Here is a 25,565-nt window from a genome sequence, read left to right as displayed (position 1 = left end):
GAACTACATTTCCATAGCAATAAAAAATATTCACAGGACCCCCCATATACTGTTTTCACAGTTCAAAATATTGTCCAAAACGCTTTGTCTATGAAAAACAGTCCTAAAAGCTGAAATAAGCTATTCTATGTTCAGACCGAAATATCTTGGTTCATCAGTATGAGCATTAATAAATAAAGGATTATTTGTGAATTTTGATAGTCTTAGTATATCTATAGAGAGTTGACTTGAAATGTTATGCTACACAATTACCAACTTTTTATCTATATTCTCGCTACCCATAGGATTTTTTATATTTGTAATGAAAAGGAAAAGAAGGACAATACGACTATTCACTCAGTTTATTGAACATCTTTATGATCATTACCTTGAACTCTTTATTGGGTAGATTGCTTATCTCCACTTTCCTTAGGTCTTCTGGGATTCTGTCTTGTTCCTTCATTTGGCACATATTCCTCTGCCTCCTTATTTTGCCTAATTCTCTGTGTTTATATTTATGTAGTTAGGTAGGTTGGTTACGTTTCCCAGTCTCAGAGAAGTGTCCTTACATAGGAGACATCCTATGGGGCCCAGTAGCATGCTCCCCTCTGTTCACCAGAGCTGTATGCTCTTGGGGTGTCCCCTATGTGGGCTACATGGGCCCCTCCGTTGTGGCAGGGCTAACTACTGTGGGTGCGCTGGTAGGTGGGGTGGGTTTGTGGTCTGGTTGACCGCTAAGCCCTGCTTTGTGCGTTGACTGGTGCTGGGCCGCCCCCCCCTGGTGGGCCGGGTAAGCCTTTAGCGCTAATAGGCTAGAGGGAGGACTTCAAAATGGTGCTTGCCTACACCAGGGTCTTCATGGTACAACGAGCTCCCCAAAAAGGCTGCTGCCAGCATTTATGTCCTCAGGGGAGTCCCAGTTGCCTCCTGCCTCTCTGGGAGGCTTTTCTAAGATCAGCAAGTGGATCTGACCCAGGTTCCTTTCAGATTATTGCCTCTGGGCTGGGACTCAGAGGGTGTGAATTTTTTGCATGTCCTTTCACAGAGGAATCTGTTTTCTATAGCCCTCTGACTCTCCCATATGTAAACCCCTTTCGCCTTCAAAACCGAGTGTTCTGGGAGCTCTTCTTCCAGGCAGGGCCCCTGGGTTAGAGAGCCCAATGAGGGCCTAAACGTCTCGCTTCTTGGAGAAAACCTCAGCAGTTGTGATTCTCCTCCTGTTTGTGGGTCATCTCCCTGGGGGTGTGGGTCTTGACTGTACTGTCTCTGCTCATCTTATCTGTCTCATTTTGGTTCCTTCTTTATATCTTTAGTTATAGAAGATCTTTTCTGTTAGTTTTCAGGTCACTCTCATAGATAGTTGCCCTGTAAAGGGTTGCAATTTTGGTGTGTTCGTGGAGGGAGATGATCTCAGGGTCTTTCTACTTCACCATCTTGGCCCTCTCAACCCTAATCTGTATTATTTTAAAAGCATTACTGTGTCTTTTAAAGTTTTGAAAGTAATATATTTAATCAATATATCTATATGGAATATTTTTTCACATGGAACAGAGATGCTTCATTATAGATGACCTTAGAGTCAACATCTGATAATTCTTAGTAAAACAATCAGTTGGCTGTGCTAAGTGCTCTAGTTTTATTTTATTTTTTTATCCTCTTTTGAAAACTGTTTTGCTGGAATTGTGCCAGATCTTGCCGAGAACTGTGTAAACAAGAAATTATTTTGGTTTGAATTCTCAACTAAAACTAGAGACCGACTTAGTTTGCAACTGTTCTTACAGATTTAGGAAAAATGTAATTGATTTCTTTATAAATTAACAAGAGTCCTAATGTAATCCCAGAAGAAGAGAATCATAAAATCAAACAATGGTCTTTATTCCAATTTCCAAAATACTACATTAACGGTTCTAACCCATGAGTTAATGCAATATTATTTTGTGCTTCAGGGATTATGCTATCCTATAAAGTATAGGTATTATTTTTATATTCATTTACAGATGAAGAAACTTTCAGAGAGGTGAAGCAATTTATCCAAGTTCACACAGCTAACAAGTAGCAGAGCCTAGATTTAAACCCATTCAGACTGAATCCGTTCTCTAGATTTAATCAAATTTCCCCACAAATGCTATATTAGTTAATGCTTTCTTGCCAGTGCAGTTCCTTCTTCTGGAATCTAGTTTCTCCTCCTCCTACCGCTCCTTGTATGGCCCTTATTTTTCAATATTGTCCTTACTAATATTTCTGTCTCTTTTGGTGAACTTCTGGCTGGTAAGGAATTTTATTTCATTTTTCTTTGTGTTGCCAATGCTTAGCACAAGTCTTAATGCAATATAGGCATGATATATAGGTAAACTGATGGGTAAGAGAGTGAGAGAATTTGGACTTTAAGATATGCAAATAATTTTGTTTGGCATTTTATTGAAAATAAAATTCTCTTATTTGCATGTTAACTAGAAATTTTACTAAAGGGCAGATAGGAAGCATGAACTCAACTAAACAACTCAACCCTCCAATCCCTTTAGTTATAGCTTATAGCGAAATCCTGGCTGATTTGAGTCAGCTGAGGCAATTCTTGCAGTTAATGCCATCCTAGCTTCTGCAATATTTGTATTCCATGATCATATTATTAAAAATAGGGGGAAGGGCAAGCAATATTGTTTCAAAAATTTAACTTATGCTACTGTCAGTCTTTCTCACATCTCTGGGGACACAGCCATATGATATTAGATTCTGTAGAAATATTACAAAAATACCAGGGATTCATTCCTGGAATTTCATTTTGGTCTATTTTGGTAATCATTTGAGATCGTAACAGACAGTACCAGTGACACTCAGTTAATTATTGGGATTATTCTAAATTTTGACTAGAAAAAAATCCCTCTCCCCAATTTGTTAGGTGGGATTATAATCAAGGGGAATTAGGAAGGAACAAAGTACCTAAGGAAAATGGCATGATCCATTAATCATATAATTATTTTAATGCATCCTGTATTCCTTTACTCTATATAAATTTCAGGTGAAATTACCGAGTTTTTCTGTAGAGTGTGCTCTGTTTTTAGTTACAGTAAGCATGAGTACTTGGGAAATGTGTATAACTCAGTAGAGGATATTTAAGTCTACTCTCTGCACAGTGAGTAATTAATGGGTGCTGTCTTCTTATTTTTAACAAATATCTCCTTGTAGGATGAAATTCTGACAGGAAAATTACAGGATTGCAGCCCATGATAGGATTTATGTTAGTAATTGGAGGCCTTTTGCTCCTTAAGATGTAAATGGAGCTTAAATAGAAAAGGTTAAGAGGCAAGGCTCTTTTAAGAATATAAGTATTCTTTTACAAATATAGGTGTGTTGTCAAGGCAAATATATATTCTCCACACCCCCCTTTGGGCAAATGTCACCAAATTGTCTATTAATATTCATTGTGCATATGTCAGCTACTCACTGAACTTGTTTCTCTTGTGCTTTTAGCAATATTACAGGCATTCTTGTGCAGCAAGATGTTTTAATATGATACATGATACGAATGGATATTTTAATCATTTAGGTTTTCCATTTTACCTACCACGGAATAGGAAAAAGAAATTTGGATCAAAACAAAACTTTGTTAATAAAATAAATACTGCTTTGCTCTATCTGCTAAGAAGAAACAGACTTGAAAACCTAAACAAACAAAACCCTGAGCCACGTATTACTGCTATACTAGAAAAGAAGAATAAAATCATACATTTGAAAAAAGAATAAAATTATATATTTGTATGTTTGCCTACCTCCGCAGAATATTAACAAATCAGTCTCTTAAACGGTTACTTGCTTATGTTTCTGTAAATGCGATGTCTTAAAGGGGGGAACAGTTTACATCCAACTAGGAGTTTGGTTTCCTCATAATAAATCTCATGTGACTTTGATATATTTCCTTGAAATACTTAGCACTTACGTGTGTATCTTTTTCCAGCTGTGGTTGTATAAATATTTAGATATTTCAGTCACTCGTGTTTATATTTTATCTTCCAACCGGGCAGTTGTTGAAGGAATCCTGCCCTGCCCTTTTCCCTGATGCTGGCCTTTCCTGAAGTCAATTGTGTTATATTCCCAAGGTCCTACCAGGATTCTTGCCTTGTCTTGTCAGGATTCAGCTGACATTATCATCCTAGTTCCTTGTTAAAGCCTCACTCCATCAGCCCCTTTCTTTTACCCTCTCTTCTTTGTAACTTTTTAGTTTCTTATGCAGAATATAGTTGAAACCTTGAATTTGGTTTTGCCAAGTGTAATATAAACCTTTTATCTTATATAAAAAATACCCAAATTAGCATAACTAAAATGGTGGTTGTTGGGTGATTTATAGGAACTCAGAATTTATGATTGAAGAAAGAAGGCGTTTTATGAATAGTGAGTCAAGAATATTATATAAAGAGAGGTGTTGTGACAGAGTGGAGATGGACACAACTTCTAAGATTTATATATGTTCTTCCCTAATTATTCTTGGTGTAACTCCCTCAAGGTCCTCCTTTGAGAAAGTGAATCACAGTTACTGATAGAAGTTGGGTGACATTTCCCTCAAAGCATGCTGGTGGAAAAAAAAATGGGGATCAGTGATATTTAATTTTAATTGTGCAAACAGTGTGTAGAAACTGAGGTTCTCAAATATGAAAACCTGATAAAATAGGAGAGCTACTCAGAAATGCAAGCTCATATTTAGATAAGCTCACACAGTACAAGGAATGCTTTATGTTCTCATTCGTTCATCATGAAAGTCTTTACTGAGTTAAGTGACTATGAAATCATATGATTTACAGTTAGATATTCTCTGATTGCACGGGAAAAGAACATTAGATGTTATCAGGTTTGACTGCTTCTTACTGTTTTCATTATCTACATTTTAAATAAAAGTAATCAAGATTAACAACTTCCAGTGTTGGAAACAAGAATGGATTTTAACTAATTAATCCTAGCAGTATTTATGGAATAGTGGGAAAGAGCAAGGATTTTGAATTCGACTAGGATTGGATCCCAGCACTGCCACCTTCCAGCCGAGCACCAGTGCTTAGTTCCCCCATATGGGTACCAGATAACAACACCCACCTCATGAAGATGCTGTTGTGACAAAGGAGGTGATGGATAATTGATATTTGTTTTCTTTTCCATTCCTTTTCTTCCTGCTTAGACATGATAATAAAGGGTAATTTATTATAGTTTTTAATAGAGATGATGAGTGCAATTTATAATTGTTATTATTGAGGTTAACTGATGACTTGTAATAACTATCACATGGGAATTGGAAAGTTCCTTTCTTGAAGGTTATACGTTATGAGAAATGTGGCATTTCTATGTTTTTTGTTGTGATTTCCAAAAGTTTTGGCTCTACAGCCAAGTAACTCTTTTTTTTTTTTTTTGCTAGCCCTGTTCATTCTCTTCAGATTATTATATGCTGACAGAGTGTATTTTCTTTTGAAGTGTGTTCCTCAGAAGCAAAGTTCAGTGGGATGTCCCATAAAAAGAAAAATATAGAGTTCAGTGGCCAAATAAGTTTAAGAAATGCTGCATATTATACTTCTCTTCTAGAGCACATAATGTGCATTAGCAAGATTAAAAGACCCTGAGAACCCAGATCTTTTTTTGAGTAAACAATCTGAGAAAAGAATATTTCACAGAGCATTTTGAAAATTTAGCCTTTAATAGAATAGAGAGCATTTTTATTGCTGAAACTCTTTTACTGAACGCTGCTGTACAAACATCATGGTGAAAACTTGGGCCTGAGCTCTCCACTCCCAAAAGTCATATTGGCTGTGGTCCAGCTATACGGGGCTGTAGGTTAGGGATGGAGAGAGTCTTGAGCTCCACTGCACTTTCGTGGAGCCTGGGTGATCTCCAGGTTCTTTAATTGGCCATTACTTCCTCTATACACGCTCCCTAGGCAGTTTTATTCTTTCCCAGTGTTTCAGTCTCCAACTTGATTTTCATATATGGATCCAACTGAGATTTTTTTCCTGAGGTCAAACTTGGATATTTAATAGGCAACTTGTCATCCTTATTTGGGTATTCTGGAAGTATCCCAAACTCTCCACATCTCATGCTGAATAAATCATCTCTGTCCTTCTTCCTCTCACCACATCCCACTTTTTTATTCTTGACCTTCATTGGGACTGCCCTTCACCCATTGCTCAGATCAGAAACTCAGAATTTCTCTATCCTCTGCTTCTCCTCCATCTTGTGCATTTTTCATTTCCATCTTCTCCCACATTGCCAGTGAGTAGATCCTGTTGATACTGTAACTAAATATCTCTAGATTCTTCCTTTTATCTTCCTTTCTGTCTGTCGAGATCCAAGTGCAAGCTTTCAGAATTTATTGTTTAAAGAGTGTAAAAGTGTCCTAACGAATCCCTTCCTAGCTTAGCTGCTGCAGTCTAGTTTCCTACTATCAAGAGTGAGCTCTTTAAAACCAAACTTAAGCATGCATTCCCTTGCTTAAAATATTTCAATGTTCTTGTTGCCTTCATTTAGGTTCCAGAACTTTGGCTTGATGTACAAAGCCCATCTGACTGAGGCTGTACTAACCTACCTACAGGTCCCACTGTACTATGTGCTTTTGTAGCTGTGCCTCTGAGTGAAATCCTTTCCTTTCTTTTCTTCCTGACTCATTTTTCAAGACCTACCTCAAGTTTCATGTGTCGGTATGCCTTTCTTGGGCAGTGTTAAGTGCCCATTCTTTGTATTCTTATAGCAACCTGTACAGCCCTGTTTCCTCTCTGAAATAGACTTACAGAATATAAATAAAATTGGCTTAAATTAAATATATATTACCTCAGCAGTTGATCTTCATTAGCATCCAGCTTTCATAATTACAGCCAAAATAAAGGCCAGTAATATATTACAATGCTTTATTTTCTGAAGCTATATAGCACTTGTGGCTGAGTAATCTTAAATTCAATTTAAATTTCATTTGCCTTCAGTATAGCCTTTGCTAAAGACCACGAGTTTCCAAGTAATTTTTTTCCCATGTAGCTGGCTTATTTCCTCTTTTAGAGCCTGGTTTCATTTAAAAGATTTATAGTATGCTGTATACCATGCACTGAACTAAAGCTATTTCTCAATATTTCAGATTATACAACTATTACTCAATATTTCAGATTATAATTTTTTTGTTTCATGGTAGACATAAGCAAATAATAGATCTTTTAGTTTCATCATTCATTTATCATTTCATTAAGAAATAGTAACTGCAGTAGTTACAAATTAGAGATGTAAATAAACCCCATGCAGAGCTTACAGTCTAGTAATGGTTAAACAGTACGCGTATATGGTTACAATTTAAAAATAAAATCTTTTAAAATCTCTTTATACAGTGCATGATTATTAAGCTTCAGATCATTCCACTCAAATAGGGTTTTGCTGTTAGCACTTCGTTTATTTTTTTATTTACTCAACACATATTTATTGACTATCTGTAGTGTGTTCAGCACTCTGCCAGGCATAAGAGAAGCAACCATGAGCAAAATCAGACCCACAGATCTTACAGAGTAATGGGAAAAACAGACAGTGTTCAAAGCATCAAAGAAATAAATTTAAAATATAATTCTGATTATCTTACCATAGGTAGTTTCATACCCTTGCTAAAAAGAAGCGTTTAAGTTTTGTGGTAAAGATCAGGGAAGGTCGAGATTTGAAAGAAGAATGGGTATAAACTAGGGTAAGATCATTTTGATCCCAGACGCTGTGGCAGGCATAGGCCTGTGGTAAGAAGAAGCTTAATATATTTGTGGAACTAACAGAAGACTGGGGTGAAGAAAGCAGAGAAAGGAGTGGAACAGGAAGAGTCCTGAGAGCTAGATAGGGGAATGAACACACTGACTCTTGTAGGTCTTGTTAAAGATTTTAAGAGCAATGAGTTTATTTTAAGAGCCACTGAAGTAGGGGAGGACCCAGATTGTATTTGTATTTCAGAGCCGTTATTTGGCTGCATTGAAGTGAAGCTATTTAAGAGCTTTCCTAAATCCTGGTGGGAATCTATAGGACTTTGATCTGGGATGGTAGCTGGCTGTAGAGAGTGAGATGAGTAGATTGATTTAAGAAATTTGGGGGAGGGTTAGAGGACAGAAAGAGGGGTGTAAAGCGAGACTGGTTTCTACTTTTCATTGTTTATTGAGATCGGAACACTAGATGAGAACAAGGTTTAAGGTTTGGTTGTTGAAGTTGAGAAATCTCTAAGATTTTTGCATATGAAATCTATCCATGGCAACAATAAGGTAGGCATATTAAAAATATGAAACTTGATCCCTCTTTTAGAGATTATAATCTCATTGAAAAAAATAAGGTACAGACAGAAAATATTTAAATGACACATACACTCAGGCCTTCACTTATTAAGTAGTACATAAGGTCGAGAATGTAGCCTCTCACCTAGTATCCTTTTCCATTGAATGTTATATTTAATTATTTAAACTCCATTTTTTAACATTTCATCTTTGAAGGCTACTAAAATAGTAACATAATTATTGGAGACAAATGAACTTAATTTATTAATAAAAACTCAGGGAAAGTATATATATATATATATACACACACACACATATATACACATATATATTTATTATTTAGAAAAATATAAAAGTCTATGTAAAGAACAGTTCCATCATATATATTTTAACATAAATGTTTATTATATGTTTGTTATTAACATATATAGCATATGTTTTGCTAAAGTGTTGATTGATGTTTCATTAAAAATGAGATTCCAGGGAGCCATGCCATTGTTTGTAATAGTCGACAATTCTCTAACACATTCCTCTGCAAAAACAGGCACGTACATGGTACAAACAGACAGGGTGATGGGTTCTGAAAGGATCTGTGGACAAGGGATTTGGAGAGCAGACAGGATTTGTACAGACAAAGTTTTAGCAAGGGCACTGTCTAAGTGGTGGGTCAAAAGGATTCAGGAATTAGAAGGTATAGTCAAGGTGGACACCAGAAGGATTAGTTAGTAAGGAGGTGAGGAAGAGTAGGTCGTTATTATGCAGTAATAATATATAATATAATGCAGTAGTGCTAACGCCTATGCTTTTGAAATAAGACTTTTAATTGTTTTCAAGTGATGAAATGAAGATATTTTGTCAATTCTTATGCAGGCTCCCGTCTTCGTCAGGAAGATTTTCCACCTCGCATTGTTGAACACCCTTCCGACCTAATTGTCTCAAAAGGAGAACCTGCAACTTTGAACTGCAAAGCTGAAGGCCGCCCCACACCCACCATTGAATGGTACAAAGGTGGGGAGAGAGTGGAGACAGACAAAGATGACCCTCGCTCACACAGAATGTTGCTGCCAAGTGGATCTTTATTTTTCTTACGTATAGTGCATGGACGAAAAAGTAGACCTGATGAAGGGGTCTATGTCTGTGTAGCAAGGAATTACCTCGGAGAGGCTGTGAGTCACAATGCATCGCTGGAGGTAGCCAGTAAGTAAAATGGGCTTTCTGTGTTTGGAGAGATGGCCACATGGGATCGTTTCCCTTGATCACAGTAATAAAAGTGTAAACCTGTATCACAGGCTTTACCTGAGGAAAATCTCTAGATTTGTATATGAATATCATCTATTTGTTTGAATTTTCTATATTTCTCATCTTAGCTGGTTATTCAAGCTAAGTTGGGATTTACACATAGTTGTTGAACTGTTTTACTTTTTAAAAATTTTTTTAATTAAAAAAATTTTATTTTATATTGGACTAGAGTTGATTTACAATGTTGTGTTACTTTCAGGTGTACAGCAAAGCAATTCAATTATACATATACATATATCTATTCTTTTTCAAATTCTTTTCCCATTTAGGTTATTACAGAGTATTGAGCAGAGTTCCCTGTGCTTTGTTTTACTTTTGGGAGCTGTTTTCTGTAGAACACGCTCACTGAAATGGACTTATTCCCCTCCTTCGTTCCTTTTAAATATATAGAAAACGAGGATGTTTATTGAAATATAATAGTGTAGGATATTTTTCATTTGTCTTCATTAGGAGAAATACTTTCAACTGGTAGTGTAGGGTGTAGTTTTAAACTGTTTCTAATTCTCAGAAATATACTTTCGGTAAAGCTATATCCAGAGAAATGTATGTATATGCCTCATACTGTATTATCTTGGCTAACTGTAGTGCACGCTTGGAGGAAAACACGTGGATGGAATCCTCAGGGAGTTGACGGTTCAGTTTATTTACACAAATACCAAAGGCTGCTCATTTGGAATTACCTCAATAAGGATTTAGTTGACTAATGATTAAATTGTTATATAGAGAGTCTAGATGTGTATTGTATTTGAATTAGAATTAGGCTTATTTTCAGTAAACATTTAAGAGGCGGCCAGAAAATTTCATTCCTTTGAAAGAATCCTGCTGTGTATATGTATATGTGACAGAAATTGAGAATTGTATAGGGATTGGAGAACCAAATGAAATTTAGATCTAATTCACTTTAAATTTTAATATCACTTTAAATTTAGCTGCCTATAATTATATATGAAACTGTATACATAACTATGTCTATATTTATATATAATGTTTTGCGAGGTGATTGATATTTTACTACAATGTATGTTCAAATTTTTAGTTATATAATCAGTTTTCATAATCTCTAACATTGTCTCCTGCATTCAACTAGGACATGAATATAAGGAACCGCAGATAATTATGACATTATAGACATAGAAAGGAATTTAGAGATCGATTATTCCAACTCAATCATATTATTAATGTGAAATCATCTCCAGAGAATTTAGATGATTTGATCACACTCACAGAGCCATGTAATACTTACCTTGAGACAGAAGGCCAAAGATATCTGATATGAGCATAAAATTTAATTAGATAGAATAAAAAATTAAAGTAACCATTTAAACCTCTGTCAGAATTAGGCATTCACATTTTAAAACATTTACTTGAAACCCAAGTTTATATTTCTCTATTCACAGTTAACTGATAATTAACTTGTTGTACTTTCTCTTATTGCCTTGATTCTCAGTGAAGGTCTTAGAGCTAAATCAGTGAGATGTATAAAAGCTATAATCACAGCAGAAAGATATTTTTCTTTTTCTTTTTGTTTTTTTAGCTCAACTTTAAATGTAGCACAAGAAAAATAATTTTAAAGTTTCAACTTATTTATAAGAAGACATATATATATGTTTTGACAAAGTCATCTTTCAAAGTTATGGTATTAACATCTTTCTAATGCTTGGCACCGTTATACTTAAGAATTATTATTTTCTGTGAAGATAAATGTGAGTTAACATTTGAGAACAAATTTAGAGAATCAAGAAAGATGATGTAGATAACCTAGGCCAACTCCTGTGTGTGGTATGTAAGAAACTGAGGATGAGGAGGGAAAAACAGTGATTGTTTATTCTTTGGAATTATAATTCTTTATAAGAAATGTGTACCAACAGAAATATCAAAGATCATCTCATGCTTCTGTATTATTTTCTACTCTCCTTGTATTCTTATCATTGTCAGAATGTTTAAAAAATTTATAGACTTGAGTAGAGGGTCTAAACGCTTACCCTCTAGATCTTCCTTTTCAAAACACCTCTAGTTTTACCTCAGATGATCAAGATATCCTTAATGCATTGGGATTTAGAGACCTGTCTGTTTTAATCTGGCTTTTGTGCAGTTATTTTAAAAGACACCATTAGTTTCCAGTTAAGTTCTGTTTCTAACTTAGACATTCCATTACCTTGAGAGTCCATTATGGGAAAAGCTCTTGCAGTCTCAGTCAACAAATATACGATCATGAAATTGAAACCAGACATAAGAGCATTATATAACTTTTACCAGTAAAATATTCAAATACATAGTCCCTTAATGCATAGTTCACAAATGTTAGTGGGATATTCCTGACACATTCCAAAATGTTGTCAAGTTCCAGAGAAAAAAGGATATCATAATTTACTGAATACAATTTAATAAAACTACTCTAGAAAATACTTTAAGATCACATTCAGTAACAATTCATATACTTGGGAAGGGAGAAGTATATAGATATTATATATTTATCAAATATAGTTTGCTGTTAATAAGGGTAGTTTGATAATAAGTATCACCTTATTAGTGATAATAATTATTTGAAACCATGAGAAAAGTTCAAGTAGTGTTTGCTTCCAATAATTTTTATACTAGTTAAATTGTAAAAATTAAAAGCATGTTTTTATTTAAAGAAATTGTGTTATTTGGTCACATAAGTTATATGGGAAAAATTAAGTACTGTGCAGTTAAAATGGGTTTTTATGTCTAAAAAAATTCATGGTTCAGTGCACTACAAATAGATATATAGTAGTTTAGTTCACATGTATTTCAGTTATTTATTTTAGCCAATGGTTACTGCTCATTCACCATTTTAAAATATGTTTGCATCCTAAAATCAAAATTAGCCTTTTGTGTGTTACATAAATACAGGAGGGGAAGGAGGGCAGGGAAACATGGGTCATATTTGCTGTAGATTAAATCTATAAAGTACTATTACAGCTTGGTTTTATTATTTCCTGGAGAATATTACTATTTTTTTTCATATTTTCTTAGCTTAGGTACCAGAAGTTCAGTAAGAACTATTCTTATTCTTCCCAAAGGCTCAGACACAGGAAGACAAAGATTTCGTCTAATTTCTTAGTGACGCTGTAGCCCAAAGTAATAGCATTAACAAAAGTGTCTTGAGGCAACACTGGTTTCACAGCACAGTTGTTGGTAATGCTTTTAAAAACATTTATCTGTGTTTTATTTGCCTTTAAACCAAGTTTTACAGCTGTAACAACAACTGGATTTCTTGGTTCCTAACAGTTGTCAATCTCTCAAACAGTGGAGAAAAAAATGATATGGAACATCACTTAAAACTTTTATTTTTGTATAGAAATGATAATATTCTTGTCTTTTGTGTTTTTAATATTTATTTAAATTTAAATAATGTACCAAAAGGATTGCATTTATTGGTTATCTTTAGGATTATTTATTTTTGTTTTCATTTAAATCGCAATTATAACCAGGTTGGACCCAGTGAAAAGCACTGACCAATCTTTAGGTGCTGATCTTTGCCATGTAGTAAAAGTTGTATTCTTGTTCTTGAAAACTCAGTTTTGATGCAATTAAGTTTATCTCACACAATTATAAAGTCTAAGAATCGGAATGCTAAGAAATATATGGTAGTCCTTACACCTAAGTTTCCACCTTTAATTTTTGGAAGCTTATCTCTGTAAAGGAAACCAATTTTTAATCACAGATGCATTTTCTTAAATTTGTTTTTTTAATTATTGTTTTTCTTTGCAAGCCAAGAATGATATATCTTGATGAGGACTTTAATTTGTAAATTTAGAATATATTGCTGTCTCTAAGACTTAAGAAAATTCACTGTTTAACTCAGTTTCAAACCCAGCTTTCTAAAATGGTATTGCAAGTAGTAGTGTTTTGTTTCTTATTAGCTCTATTTGAGAGTCTACTAAATGTTTAGAAAAATATTTTATGGGTCTATTCTTCTATACTCAACATTACCAGTTAGTAAATTTAGAACTTTATTTTATGCCTGGCACAAGTTGATAGCGCAGTTCTTCGACACAACTTATATTTAATAAGTAACTCGATCTTGGGTAATTGCGTTGAATTTTAAGGAAAATTAATTTGAACCTTGACCCTCATGCTTTCGATTACAGAACATGTCTCTCTACGTCATCTGCTAAGTAGTACATAGTCAGCATATGGCTATTTGTTTCCTATGTAAGCTGTTTTCTCCTGAGGAAGAGAAATTCCCTTCAGACTAGGCAGACATCTGCTGACTGTCTTAGCAGCAAAACACAGAACTATCTTTCCAGAAAAAAATAATTTTGTCCAATTAATCAGAGATTAATCTTCCCAGATTTTATTAACTGGGGTGCTTCTTAATAGTAATTACTTTGAGGTAAAATGTTTATATTTTAAAGTAATATTTTCCCACTACTTTCAATACACTATGAGCTTTCATTGTTATTAAACAATTCTCCTTATAAAGTAATTTAGAGTTTGAATTATCTGATGTTCCTCCTTTGGATAAAATGAGAAAGTGTACTGACATGTATGCTAAGGAACCAGGTGTTGGTACAGTAGAATGTATTTCTAAAATCTGGAACATTGAAGATGGAAGGATTACTCCTGGCAGTAAAATGGTACTGATGAGCAGGTGGAAATAGAATATGCCATTATATTATAAAATATCGATCGATTGATTGATTGTGCACACAATCAAGTTGACCTTTATATGTGTGCACACACACATATATTGTTGCTTGAAAGACTTTTTATCTTTGAAATTGAACTAGCTCTATATTGCGTCTTTGAAAATATTTCTTGTTTCCTCTAATCTGTTTTATCTTTTTAAAAAACTTTGCCATTTTCCATGCTTTGACGAGATTCTAAAACATTTATATATATATATTATTTTTGTTTTCAGTATTCAAATGAAGAATGTTAAAGATTCATTTATTTTAATGATTTTAAAATATCTTTCTTCTTTGTTGCACACTTATATTCTAAAATGTAATGACTTTTTGTTGCAAAATTGATTCATGAGTAAATGAAATAATGCATATAAAGTGTGTAGCACAGTGACTGGCACATAATTATAAATCATAAATCTAATTGTCGGTGCTGTTGGTTTCACTGCTTTCTTCTCTTTCCCTGTATTATGGCCAGACACTAAGATTATTTATACAAAGGGGATCTGGATGCTTTTTATTTCCAAAATGGACTGACTTCACTTTGAATTTGAAGATATGTGTGTTAATATACTAAAATTTAAATAAAATGTTTCAGTAATTAAATTTTCTTAAATTAATTTCTGGTTAAGTACAGAGCATGTTAAGTATATTAAATTCCATCTTGAGTTGAAATTCCTGGTATGAGAAATTTACCCTTATCTTTAGATTCTCATTGTTAATGCAAGGCATGCAAATAGTATTGACTTAAATCATTTTTGTCTTAGGGTCAAATGAAAAATTTCATTTTTGTAACTTTTACAGTTGGGATAACATTAAAATTTTCTTTTTGAATTCACATGTTTTTTCACTTAAGTAAAGAAGCAATATTGCTAAGTTCTGTGACATGATTATATTTACTAAAGACTTGAGTTTTTACCACCAGTTAGAATATAGTCTTTTGTTGTTGCCAGTCTTAGTTAGTTCAGGCTGCTTTAACAAGAATACCACATACTGGGTGGCTTACACAACAAACATTTATTTCTCATAGTTCTAGAGGCTTGGAAGTTAGAGGCCAGGGTACCAGCATGGTCAGGTTCTGGTGAGAGTTCTCTTCCTGGTTTCCTCACATGGTAAAGGGAAAGCTCTGGTCTCTATCCCTGTATAAAGACTCTAATTCCATCACGGGGGCTCCGCCCCAGTGAACTCATTCCACCCTAATTACCTCCAAATACCATCACATTGGGGATAAAGATTTCAACATACAAATTTTTTTTTGGGGGGGGGGCACAAACATTCCACCCATAGCTGTCTTTAAATAACAATTATTTGGGGATTTTTAAGTTGGATTTGTAGTTATTTTATCATCTTAAGTAACTGAGAAATAAAAATCAGAAAACCAGGGGGAAAAATCATGTAACCTCCGTGGTCCATCAGATCACTTGCTGCATCCAAATATCGGGTTTAAATTGTGTCATAGGTTGAGGATAGAAACATTACATCTTCAAGTAAATATAGTGTGAATTCTGTATTTGTTGAGAAAAGTAAGAGCAGTATCCTTTCTATACTACATTAAGAGAGGAGACAGTTCTCATTTTCTTTGAAATAACATAAAAATTCTTTCTTCTTCTTTTCTTTTTTGGTTTTATCTGTCCAAAGAGTATTTAGTATGAAATATAAAAGCAGAAACCCATATTCCATAACCCATGTGAGAGATGACAGTGACGATGGGCATAAAGAGAAGGTTTAAGTTTCAATGGGTATTTTAGTAGAAAAGGACAAAGTCCGCTGACCTTTTGAACATGGATGTTAAAGGAGGTGGCTGTGTCAGAGAATGTACTATTTATTCATAAATAACCAACAGGTTACATTCTATCTTAAAACTACTCTTAGTTAAACCAATTATGGGCTGTAGATATGTGTTCAGTTGATTTCTTAGGCAAACTTTTATTGTCTTTTCTTTGGCTCACACAACTGTCATATATTAATCTTTAGCAAATTTGTAGAAAGATCTTAGAGTGGGGACATGTCATACATTTTCTTTCCTTTGCTCCCAAACTCAGGTTAAGGAATATGATTAGTAAGCTTATAGAGATCATTTTTAAATAACTTATTGTATTTTATTTCTAAACACATGCATTATAGAACATACTTGCTCTTTTAAAATACATGTTCTTGTAATCTCATTTGCCCAGAGTTAACCACTGTTGAAAGTTGGGTGGATATCCTTCTAGATATCCTAACATCACTATATGTTCTCTAGGGAAAACTATTTACTATTCAATTAATATTCAGTCTTTTCTTGGTTGGTTAAAAAAAAAAAAAAGGCATTGGCTATGTTGGAACACATAGCTATGTCATAAAGACTAAATGGAAGGGTTTAGCTCTCTAGATTGGATGTTACAAAACAGGCTGCATCTGCTGGATATTACTACATACACCGTCCTGGACCAGATTCAATCCAGTAATATTGGGGTTAAAGGTTATGTATTCCATCACCAGTCTCATGAGCCACTCCTTTTGTTTTCTCAAAAAGTAGATGGTGTCCATACATGCTGAAAAGTACTAAGATGATTATTCCAACACTATTTGATGCTTAGATATAAAGTCCCTTGAGCCTTCCAGGAAATCAATTCAGTATTTAGTTATTTATGGGAAATTCTTGGCAGTGTCTCATCGTATCAACAATACTGCCTTTAAAAACTAATAACCAGGTAGATCTGGTTATCTCTTAAATCTTATCATCATATCACCCTTCCTTTTAAGCCTCCTAATTTACTTGTGATTTAAATGCTAGACATCTTTCCCACATACAGAGACTAACTTGAGAATCATTTGTATTTATTTAAAAATTTTTGCTTCAATGACAAGTTTAATAAAACATACCTAAACATTCTTAGTATAATTAATTTTAATTAATACAATATAAATTAACTTAAACCTTTCATTAATTATCAGTTCAAGCTTCTTTGTCAGATTAAAGCCCCATTGAATGTTTTGAAGGCATAAAAGTTCTTTTCTTAGTTACACAATGTGGGCATTAAAAATGTTGTTTTTAAAAAGTCAGGCATTAAATAAAAATATGAAGAATAACGAAATATAGTTTATCCAAAAAATTGATATTTTTCCCTAAATAACTCTTTCCAGGCCTTTTGCTTAGTTTTAGGTATTCAGTGGTGAACAAAAAAGAAAATGGTTTCTGCCTTCATAGAAATTACAAAATAGTGGGAATAGGGGGTTGTGATGACAGAAAATAAGTAACTAACCATACAAATAACTTTATCCTTAAAATTGTGCCAAGTGCCAGGAAGGATTGGGGTTAAGCTGAGAGCAGAAATACCCGTGGATATTACCAAGACACAAAGTAAAAGAAAAGGCGTTTCAGACAAAAAGAATAGTACATGTAAAAGGCCATGAGAAATGAAAAACTTGGGCATATTTGAGAAAATGAAAGATAGCTAGTATGGCATATGAGTAAGGGAAACAGCTATAGAGATGGGTGGGGGCCAGGTCATGCAGGATCCTGTAACCGGGTTATTGATGTTGGACTGTATGTTCAGTGCAATGAGAACCACAGCAAGTTTTTAGGCAATGATGGAGGTGACATGATCTGATTTATAGTTTAAAATGTCACTCGTGTGATACTTGCATACTGCACGTTGGGAGGATGAATTGCAGAATGATTGGGGGAGGCCAGTTAGGAAGCTACTGCAGTATTACAGGCAGGAGATGGTGCTAGTTTGAAATAGGTATAGTCATGGAGATGAAGAGAAAAGTGAAGATTAGATTTGGAGATTGAAGACTTGGTTTAACTTTGGAGGGTGAGTCAGTAGAAGCTGAGATTTTGCAAGAGACGCAATCATTGCTGATGGTGAAGTCAAGGTCAAGTCTATGACCATGAAAGTGGAATTGAGAATTTGGATTAGGTTATGTTAGCTCTGAATGGCTGACAGCAGTTCAGTATGCTGCAGCCCAACACAGCCCCAAGAAATGGCACTTTCCTCTGTTTCCGCAGCCTGGAATGTGCTTCTCTTCCTGTTCCACCGGTCGGTCACTCTCTTATAATATAATCAAGAGTCACCTCCTCTGGAGTCATCTGTGACTCAAGTGCCCAGCACCATTCCTGGCCCACTGTAAGTGATGGGATCTAACATGTAACTTGGAAGTGTTTTATTCCATGTCTGAGGAGCATCATAAAGTATCAGAATGCCACTTCAAGGAACAATCTCATTTCCACACAACTTCTTTGTAAAGGCAAGCAGGTCACGTGATCTCGAACACTCATTTGAAGGCATGGCTCTTAGAATGCAGTCTCGGTACTATTTCCCTGGGAGTTTTTCTTTCTTTCAAGACTTTGGAATATTTAATTGGCTCTTTTGGGCGATAACATTACTCAGGAAATTTAGTTGACTTCCACTAGTACAAAAAGTCAAATGAGTTCTTTTTAGGCTCTAATAAGTGTAGGACAGGCTCTCTAAGTGTAGTGACCCCCTCTGAGTAGCATCAACCTGTGTTTATGAGTGTAATGACTGGCTGATAGAAAACAAAGGGGTTTAAACTTCCTGACTGATAAGGAAACAATTAGTATTGATGGTACCTGAAGGGATTTTCTGAAGTTCCCTTGAGAAACTTTACATGTGCAAAACAGGACCTAACCATCTTTACTTTCTCTTTTTCTTTCTGGATAGGGGGGAAAAAAATACACAGAATAAGTATTCTGTAAAGTAGAATGATTTGCATTCCTGTACTTTGCCAGTAATCTGTATATGTAAAGCTATTATCATAGTCCAATAGCTTTATATTTAATGAAGCAAATTTGATGAGAAATCAAAGGAAAATTATAACATAGTAATATTTTACATTTCTCATTACAATCTTAGGCTTTGGTCTGTGGTTGACGAAATATTTTTTTAGAAAAGCTTAGTTAAAATAAGATGTAAAAACCAATGGAAATCTAGGTGCTGCAGCAACTAGGCATGATATGGATAAGAAAGAGAAGAAACCCACGTGGATGGTAATGTGTAGGGAGGCAAACTCAGATGTGGGAAGGATTGGGTCTACTACAGACAGCAGCTGGAGGCTTCTACTCAAAATATGCTCCATGGACCAGCGGCATTGGCATCACCTGGTAGCAAGTTAGAGCTGCTGCATGTTGGGCCCCCCTCCTGACCACCTGAATCAGACGCTGTATTTAAACAATATTTTAAGGTGATTCATATGATTCACATGCAAATTCAAGTTTGAGAAGCACTGGTATACATTGTGGTGAACTGGACTTCATAGACCCCTGCTCATCTCCTAGAGCCCCAAACACCTTTTGGGAATGCAAGCCCAATGTGGTTGATTTTTAAAAAGAGAAGCAGGTGAAGTATGATTTTCGGTGAACTATCCTGGGATTCTAAACCAGTAAGGAGTGGAGGCACAGAGTGGGGAGGGGTATGTAAGAGACTGGTAGAGACAGCATTCAGGGGCAGAAATAGAGGGAGAGAAACACACAGAAAGAAAAGCAAAAGAGGGATACAGCGGGAAACATATCCAGAGTAACAGAGAAAGAGATTCAGGGAGAAGGGGGCGGAGAAAGAGAAAGACAGAGACAGGGACGGGAAGAGAGAGGGCATGCGCACCGGGGGTGGCGGTGCAGCAGGTACTGGTGTGGTAGGGATAAGCTTGGGAGAGCACAAAAATACATGTGCCTGGATGAATAAGGAAAAAAATTGCTTCCTACATATGAATATTTACAGAGTGGAATGTTAATCAGAGAAGGGGATACTCAAACCTCTATTAATATCCATACGATCATTCATCAAGAAAAGTAATATGTGAAATGGATCTTAGATATTCTTAAGTAAATTCATGGAAGGCTATATTTGCTTAGCATAATCCAAAAGAGAAATGCTAGGCTTTTTATTTTACTTTACATTTCCTAGAATGAAAACTGTGAAATAAAACAAAACTAGGTTTTATTAATAAGAATGGAACTGTGCTGGAAGGACCATTTGGAAATCATTTAATCTGTCCTTCTGACTTTTAGTTTAAATTACCTGAAGATCATTTGTTGTATTAAAAGAGGTTCGGAACAAAAGATTATTCAGCCTCCATCATCAATATCCCTTATATGCATCAGCATATGTTAACACAAAGTTATTACTTTAATTTACTTAAATTCTGTGCTGCAGCATGACTTTCTTTCATTTTACATGGTAAGTGATAACAGAAAAGCCATTTCTAAATTATAGCAGCTCATATGTTTGAAGATCGTTATTAAGTGCAGCCTAAATTTTAATAAAGTACATCTGATGTTTAATTTAGGTTTCTGAGTATAATAAAACAGTTTCTAATCTCAGTCTCTTAGTATCCAAAGTGGAAATTGTAGCTTTTGTAACATTTTAAGTTATGTCATATTTAACCAGAGGTTTAAATTGAAGTTTTAATAGAGCTTATGACATTTTACACTTGTCAAGAGAAATAAAAGTTTATGACCAAGGTATTTAGTATGCCTGAATGGGGACATTTTTAATCTTATCCAGTGAATGATGAAGTAAAACTTAGAGTAAACCCAGAAAGTTAAGAAGAAAGTGGGAAAGGACATCCCTCACAAGGGATTTACATTCTGTCTCAGTCTTTCCTTCTTCATCACCCTGTATCTCTTTACCAAATAATACTGTACTTTATCTAGATTGAGTCGCATTAAGTTACCCTTTTATTAGATTCTTATATCAGTCAGACACTAGAAAATGGATTAGGAGCCTGTGTTTGATGTAGAAGGACATTGAGAACATTTTGATCATACAGTTCAGCACTTGTCATCGTCACCCAAGTGACTTCCCTTAGTTCTAAAATAGAAGTGTAGGGACTTCCCTGCTGGCACAGTGGTTAAGAATCTGCCTGCCAATGCAGGGGACACGGGTTTGAGCCCTGGTCTGGGAAGATCCCATATACCGCAGAGCAACTAAGCCCGGGCGCCACAACTACTGAGCCTGCTCACTAGAGCCCGTGAGCCGCAACTACTGAAGCCCTTGCACCACAACTACTGAAGCCCTTGTGCCACAACTACTGAAGCCCATGTGCCTAGAGCCCGTGCTCCGCAACAAGAGAAGCCACCACGATGAGAAGCCCGTGCACCACAATGAAAAGTAGCCTCTACTCGCTGCTCCTAGAAAAAAACCCGCACGCAACAACAAAGACCCAATGCAGACAAAAATAAATAAATTTATAAAAAAAAAAAAAAAATAGAAGTCTAGGGCAGGTTGCAACCTTGTTGAATCTTGCTTGAGGGAATTCTTGGAAAATATGATTATAACATATTTTCCTTTGGGACTACCTCAGGAAAGAAAGCAACAATGAACCAAAATTCCACAGGAATGGAGACAATGTTTGTTTTATGGCCAGTGGAGACAATGTTTTAGGTCCTGCTGATAGTTACCTTTTCCTCCACTTCTCTCATCTTTTGTCAAAATCACCAAAACCTAAAACTTGAATAACCTCAGAATTCTGTGGTTAGACTCCCCAATATTTGTAGGCAATAAAGTCAATTCCTTACCACTTTTCTTTTTTTTCCTTCTTTTTAAAAAGTAATGAGCACTTAGGTCTCTGTACGGTTTCCTGTGAAACAGGTTCTTTCTGGACTCTGACAGTTATGATTCTTCAATCTCCTTCAAAATTTTGATCATCAACTTCAGGTGAATAACAATACCTATTCCAAGAGGAGTTTGTGTTCTTTTAATATAAGGGGTTCTCTTAAGCCATTAACCCCATGGCTCTTATCCATAGACTGCATTATGGAAACTGTTCATAGATACGATTAATTCTGTCAAGGTAAAATAAATTTTGTTCCCAACAAACTCAGTAAGTGTTTATTTAGCATAGCTTTCTGCCCTTGGTGATGTTACTTAGCCTTTCTATACTTTAATAAAAAGTGGGGATATTATTCTACTTACCTTATAGAGCTTTGGAGAGGATTAAGTAAGTTAACACGCATAATGTGCTTAGATCTGTGCCTGGCCAACAGTAAGCATTATATGAATGGTAGCTGTGGTTCTACGTGCTATTTATTGTACTAGGCACATTATTAGGCTTACCTTTGCCATTCCTGTGGTCCCAAAGAATGTATCTCTTTATTTCAGGAAGGGGGATGCTGAAAACAAAATACCATATATTGTTACATTTAGAAAAAGCTTTCTGTTCCCAGAGGTAGTCATCTTCTTATACACAGGTGTATTTAAAACCCACATAAATATTTGTGAAATGATAAGTATTCTTCATATATCAGTATACAGTATGTCTTTTATGACAATATAGTTTTGAGGGTTTGGAAAACTCTTGTTATTGGCATGGTTAGCATTTAAATATTTTATTGTGGCCTTTCTCAAAATATGCTCCAGTGAATTTTTTTCTGTGAGCTGTTAAAAAAATAATTTGGAAAATACATCTTTAAGTGTATTTTCTCTATAAGACTTCAGAGCTTTTAATATATTAATGAATGATGTGAAACACAAGTAGGAGATCTAAATTATTATGATTCCCACATTTAAATGAACTGTCAAAATTTTTTTTTCAGAAAAAAATTGGTTTTCTCAGAAGACATTTTGGATAAACGGTAATATTTGGTACTTTGTGGGAGGACAAACAATTTCAAAAGTGTGTTTCTCAGATTCAGGTGTGTGGTTGTCTTCATGGTTCTTTGTTTCAAGATCATAGGAGTAAGAATATGATATACTATTGTTTCCATTTTGTGTTTGGGGATGTTTTCTTCTTCTATATCAGCATTTTGAAAACCATAACAAGGATCCATTCAGTATTCCAAACATAGGCAATTTAAATATAGTGCTTTACCAAAACTTTGCAAAGAGGTGCAGAGCACAGTGTGTGGCCTTCTTTACCCTTCTCTCTCACTAATATCCTGTTACTCTAAATAGCCTTGACCTCAGCTTTCTAAATTTTGCCTTCTATTATGGATGTAATTTACCTCTTGCAGCCATTTGACACAGTTGACCTTATTTGTGAAATATTCTGTTTCCCAGAATTTCATGGCACCCAGCTAGATCAGGATTGCATCCTATTGCGTGTAACCAAAGTCAGACAATTTAGCCAAATAGGTTTAAATTTGATTCTGGAGGAAGGATGTAGAGAGAAAGTATATCGGCTCCAAGAAGCCATTAAGAATCCAGCTTCTTTTGATTTTTTTCTGCTCTACCAACCTTAGTATGTGACTTTCTTTCTTGTGGTTGCAAGGTGACTGCTGCACCTCCCAGTGACATATTTCTGTGCTGTTCCTGAGGGAGAAATGTGAAAAATCATCAGCCTATTTTTTTTTAGAAAAATAATAAATTTCCTGGAAGTCCCACCCACTAGAATTCGATTACATCTTGTTGGCTAGGACGATGTTTGATGGCCACCCTTAGTTTCAAAGTTGCATGGAGAGATGTGTTTTTAACTGGCCCATTTCTTCTCCAAACAAAATTTGGTGTTTTGTTGAAAGGAAGAAGAGAGAATGGGTATTTAGTAGGCAACTAGCAAGGTCTACCACACATATGCTATTGATTTTCCTCTTATTTTTCTGGCTCTGCTGGGTCTATTGCTGAAATGTGCATGTTCCAGGAGATTTTGCTCTGTGGCCTACCCTGGAGGACCACACCTTCCTCCTGGGATTCAGTTATCAAAGTTGTCCTGACTCACTCCTTGTTCTGTTCTCTCTAGGCAGACCTCTACACTCAGCTCCCCTTGGAGGTCCTGGTGGCACCTCCCACTCAAATATCCAGAATGAAACTCTTCATCTTCCTTTCTATCCCTGCCTTTCCTCTATTATCTCCTAACTATGAAAATGATACCGCCCTGCCATCTATCCAGCCCAGCAGACCAGAAACCTGAGATCAATTCCTTCCTCCTTTCTTTCTGTCTGTTCACATCAGTTGATCATCAGGTCTTGCTGATGTTTTTTCCTGAATAGCTTTAGCGTTTTCCCACTTATCTCCATCCCCTTTGCTATTTTTCTAATTAGTATCACCATCATTTCTCACTTAGATAACTAATACTTCTTTACAAGTAATAACCTGATCTCTCTTGATTGCTCACTGAGAGGTTCTCAATTGCTCCTAAAATCTAAACTCTTTAAAATGACTTGCAAAGATTTGTGTGATCCTGGAACTGTAGCCTAGAGTTTACGCTCTCCTACCCCCATCCCTTTGATCTGGAAAAAGCTATTTATTGCTTCAGACCTCAGCAGAGTCATCACATCCTCTGAACCTCCTTTTCTGTATACCCCACTCCTCTCCCCATCACAAGTCAAGGTTAACCTTACCCACACCACACCTTGATCACAGCATGTAAGTCCTGGTATTGTAATTAAATGTTTACCTGTCTGTATTTCCCACTTAATTTTAAGCACTGTGTATAACTTGTTGTACCTAGCACAGGTCACAAAGGGTGTGTTATTACTGAATTTCTGCCAGTAAAAAATTCTATACAATGATCTCCTCCAACCAAAAACAATGGAAAACAATGTTTTCTTTCTTATATTTGAAGGTGCTAATGTACACTTTGGCATTTTGTATGTCCAGTAGAAATGAGAGATTGCATAAATTATCTGCATTTTTTGTGCCTGGTCTGCTTTATGAATCTTCTTTTATTTTTTCTATTTAGGAACAAATATTTTTTTTTTCTAGAATCAACTGTAATGATAAGTCAAGTCTGTGATTGCATATATCAGCTAATTTTTCTGAAAAGAACTTCAAGTCCGACATTAGTTTAACATCATATTTCTGATCAGTATCTCAGACTATAAATTTAATATGCCTTAAATGAAGGAGTGAAGTTAAGATTTTATAATTTATACTAATAGAAGATATTTTGCATGGATAGTCAAAAGATATATGTATGGATATACATCAATAGAAATAAGCATCATTTTCCCCCTAAACTGTTAGATAACCTCACATTAACATTTATAGGTGAAAATATAGTATAAAACTTTATCCCAAAGTTTGTTTTAATAATCCAATAATAGAATTCTTCCAAAAAATATAGAATTCAGATTTTCTCTTATAATGTTAAATTTAAAAATTAATAAAACTAAAAACATTGACTATAAAATTTTAATATGAATTTTAAAAATATAAACATTTTCATATAAATATAAATAAGCATGTTAAGTATTTAAAATTTTAAATATTTAAAAATTTTAGAACATTCCTTCTGCTTTTGCCTAAAGGAAGACATAAAATCCGAGACATTGGTAACTATTTCTTTTGACTAACTCAGTTGTGCTGATGATAACCCTTTTCTAAGCTACAACAGTTAGTTATACTAAGCGGAGAGAGGAAAGAATGTTAATTTGAATGAAGTGGTTCCAATTTTAAAGGGATTTTATTGAAGCCAGAAAGGATGCACACACATACACACATAAACACAC

The 25,565-nt window shown here is 35.1% G+C and overlaps 1 protein-coding gene across 1 annotated transcript in view; it reads left to right on the top strand.

Annotated features, from left to right (window-relative positions):
- ROBO1 (roundabout guidance receptor 1) overlaps nt 1-25,565 on the top strand; it is a 380,307-nt gene that overhangs the window by 61,686 nt on the left and 293,056 nt on the right. Inside the window, exon 2 of the mRNA XM_061194033.1 lies at nt 9,099-9,425. Coding sequence (XP_061050016.1) covers nt 9,099-9,425 — 327 coding nt within the window. The remainder of the gene's footprint in view (nt 1-9,098; nt 9,426-25,565) is intronic.

Source organism: Eubalaena glacialis, chromosome 6 (assembly GCF_028564815.1).
Source record: "Eubalaena glacialis isolate mEubGla1 chromosome 6, mEubGla1.1.hap2.+ XY, whole genome shotgun sequence".
NCBI lineage: Eukaryota > Metazoa > Chordata > Mammalia > Artiodactyla > Balaenidae > Eubalaena > Eubalaena glacialis.
This window is presented reverse-complemented; position numbering and strand designations above follow the sequence as displayed.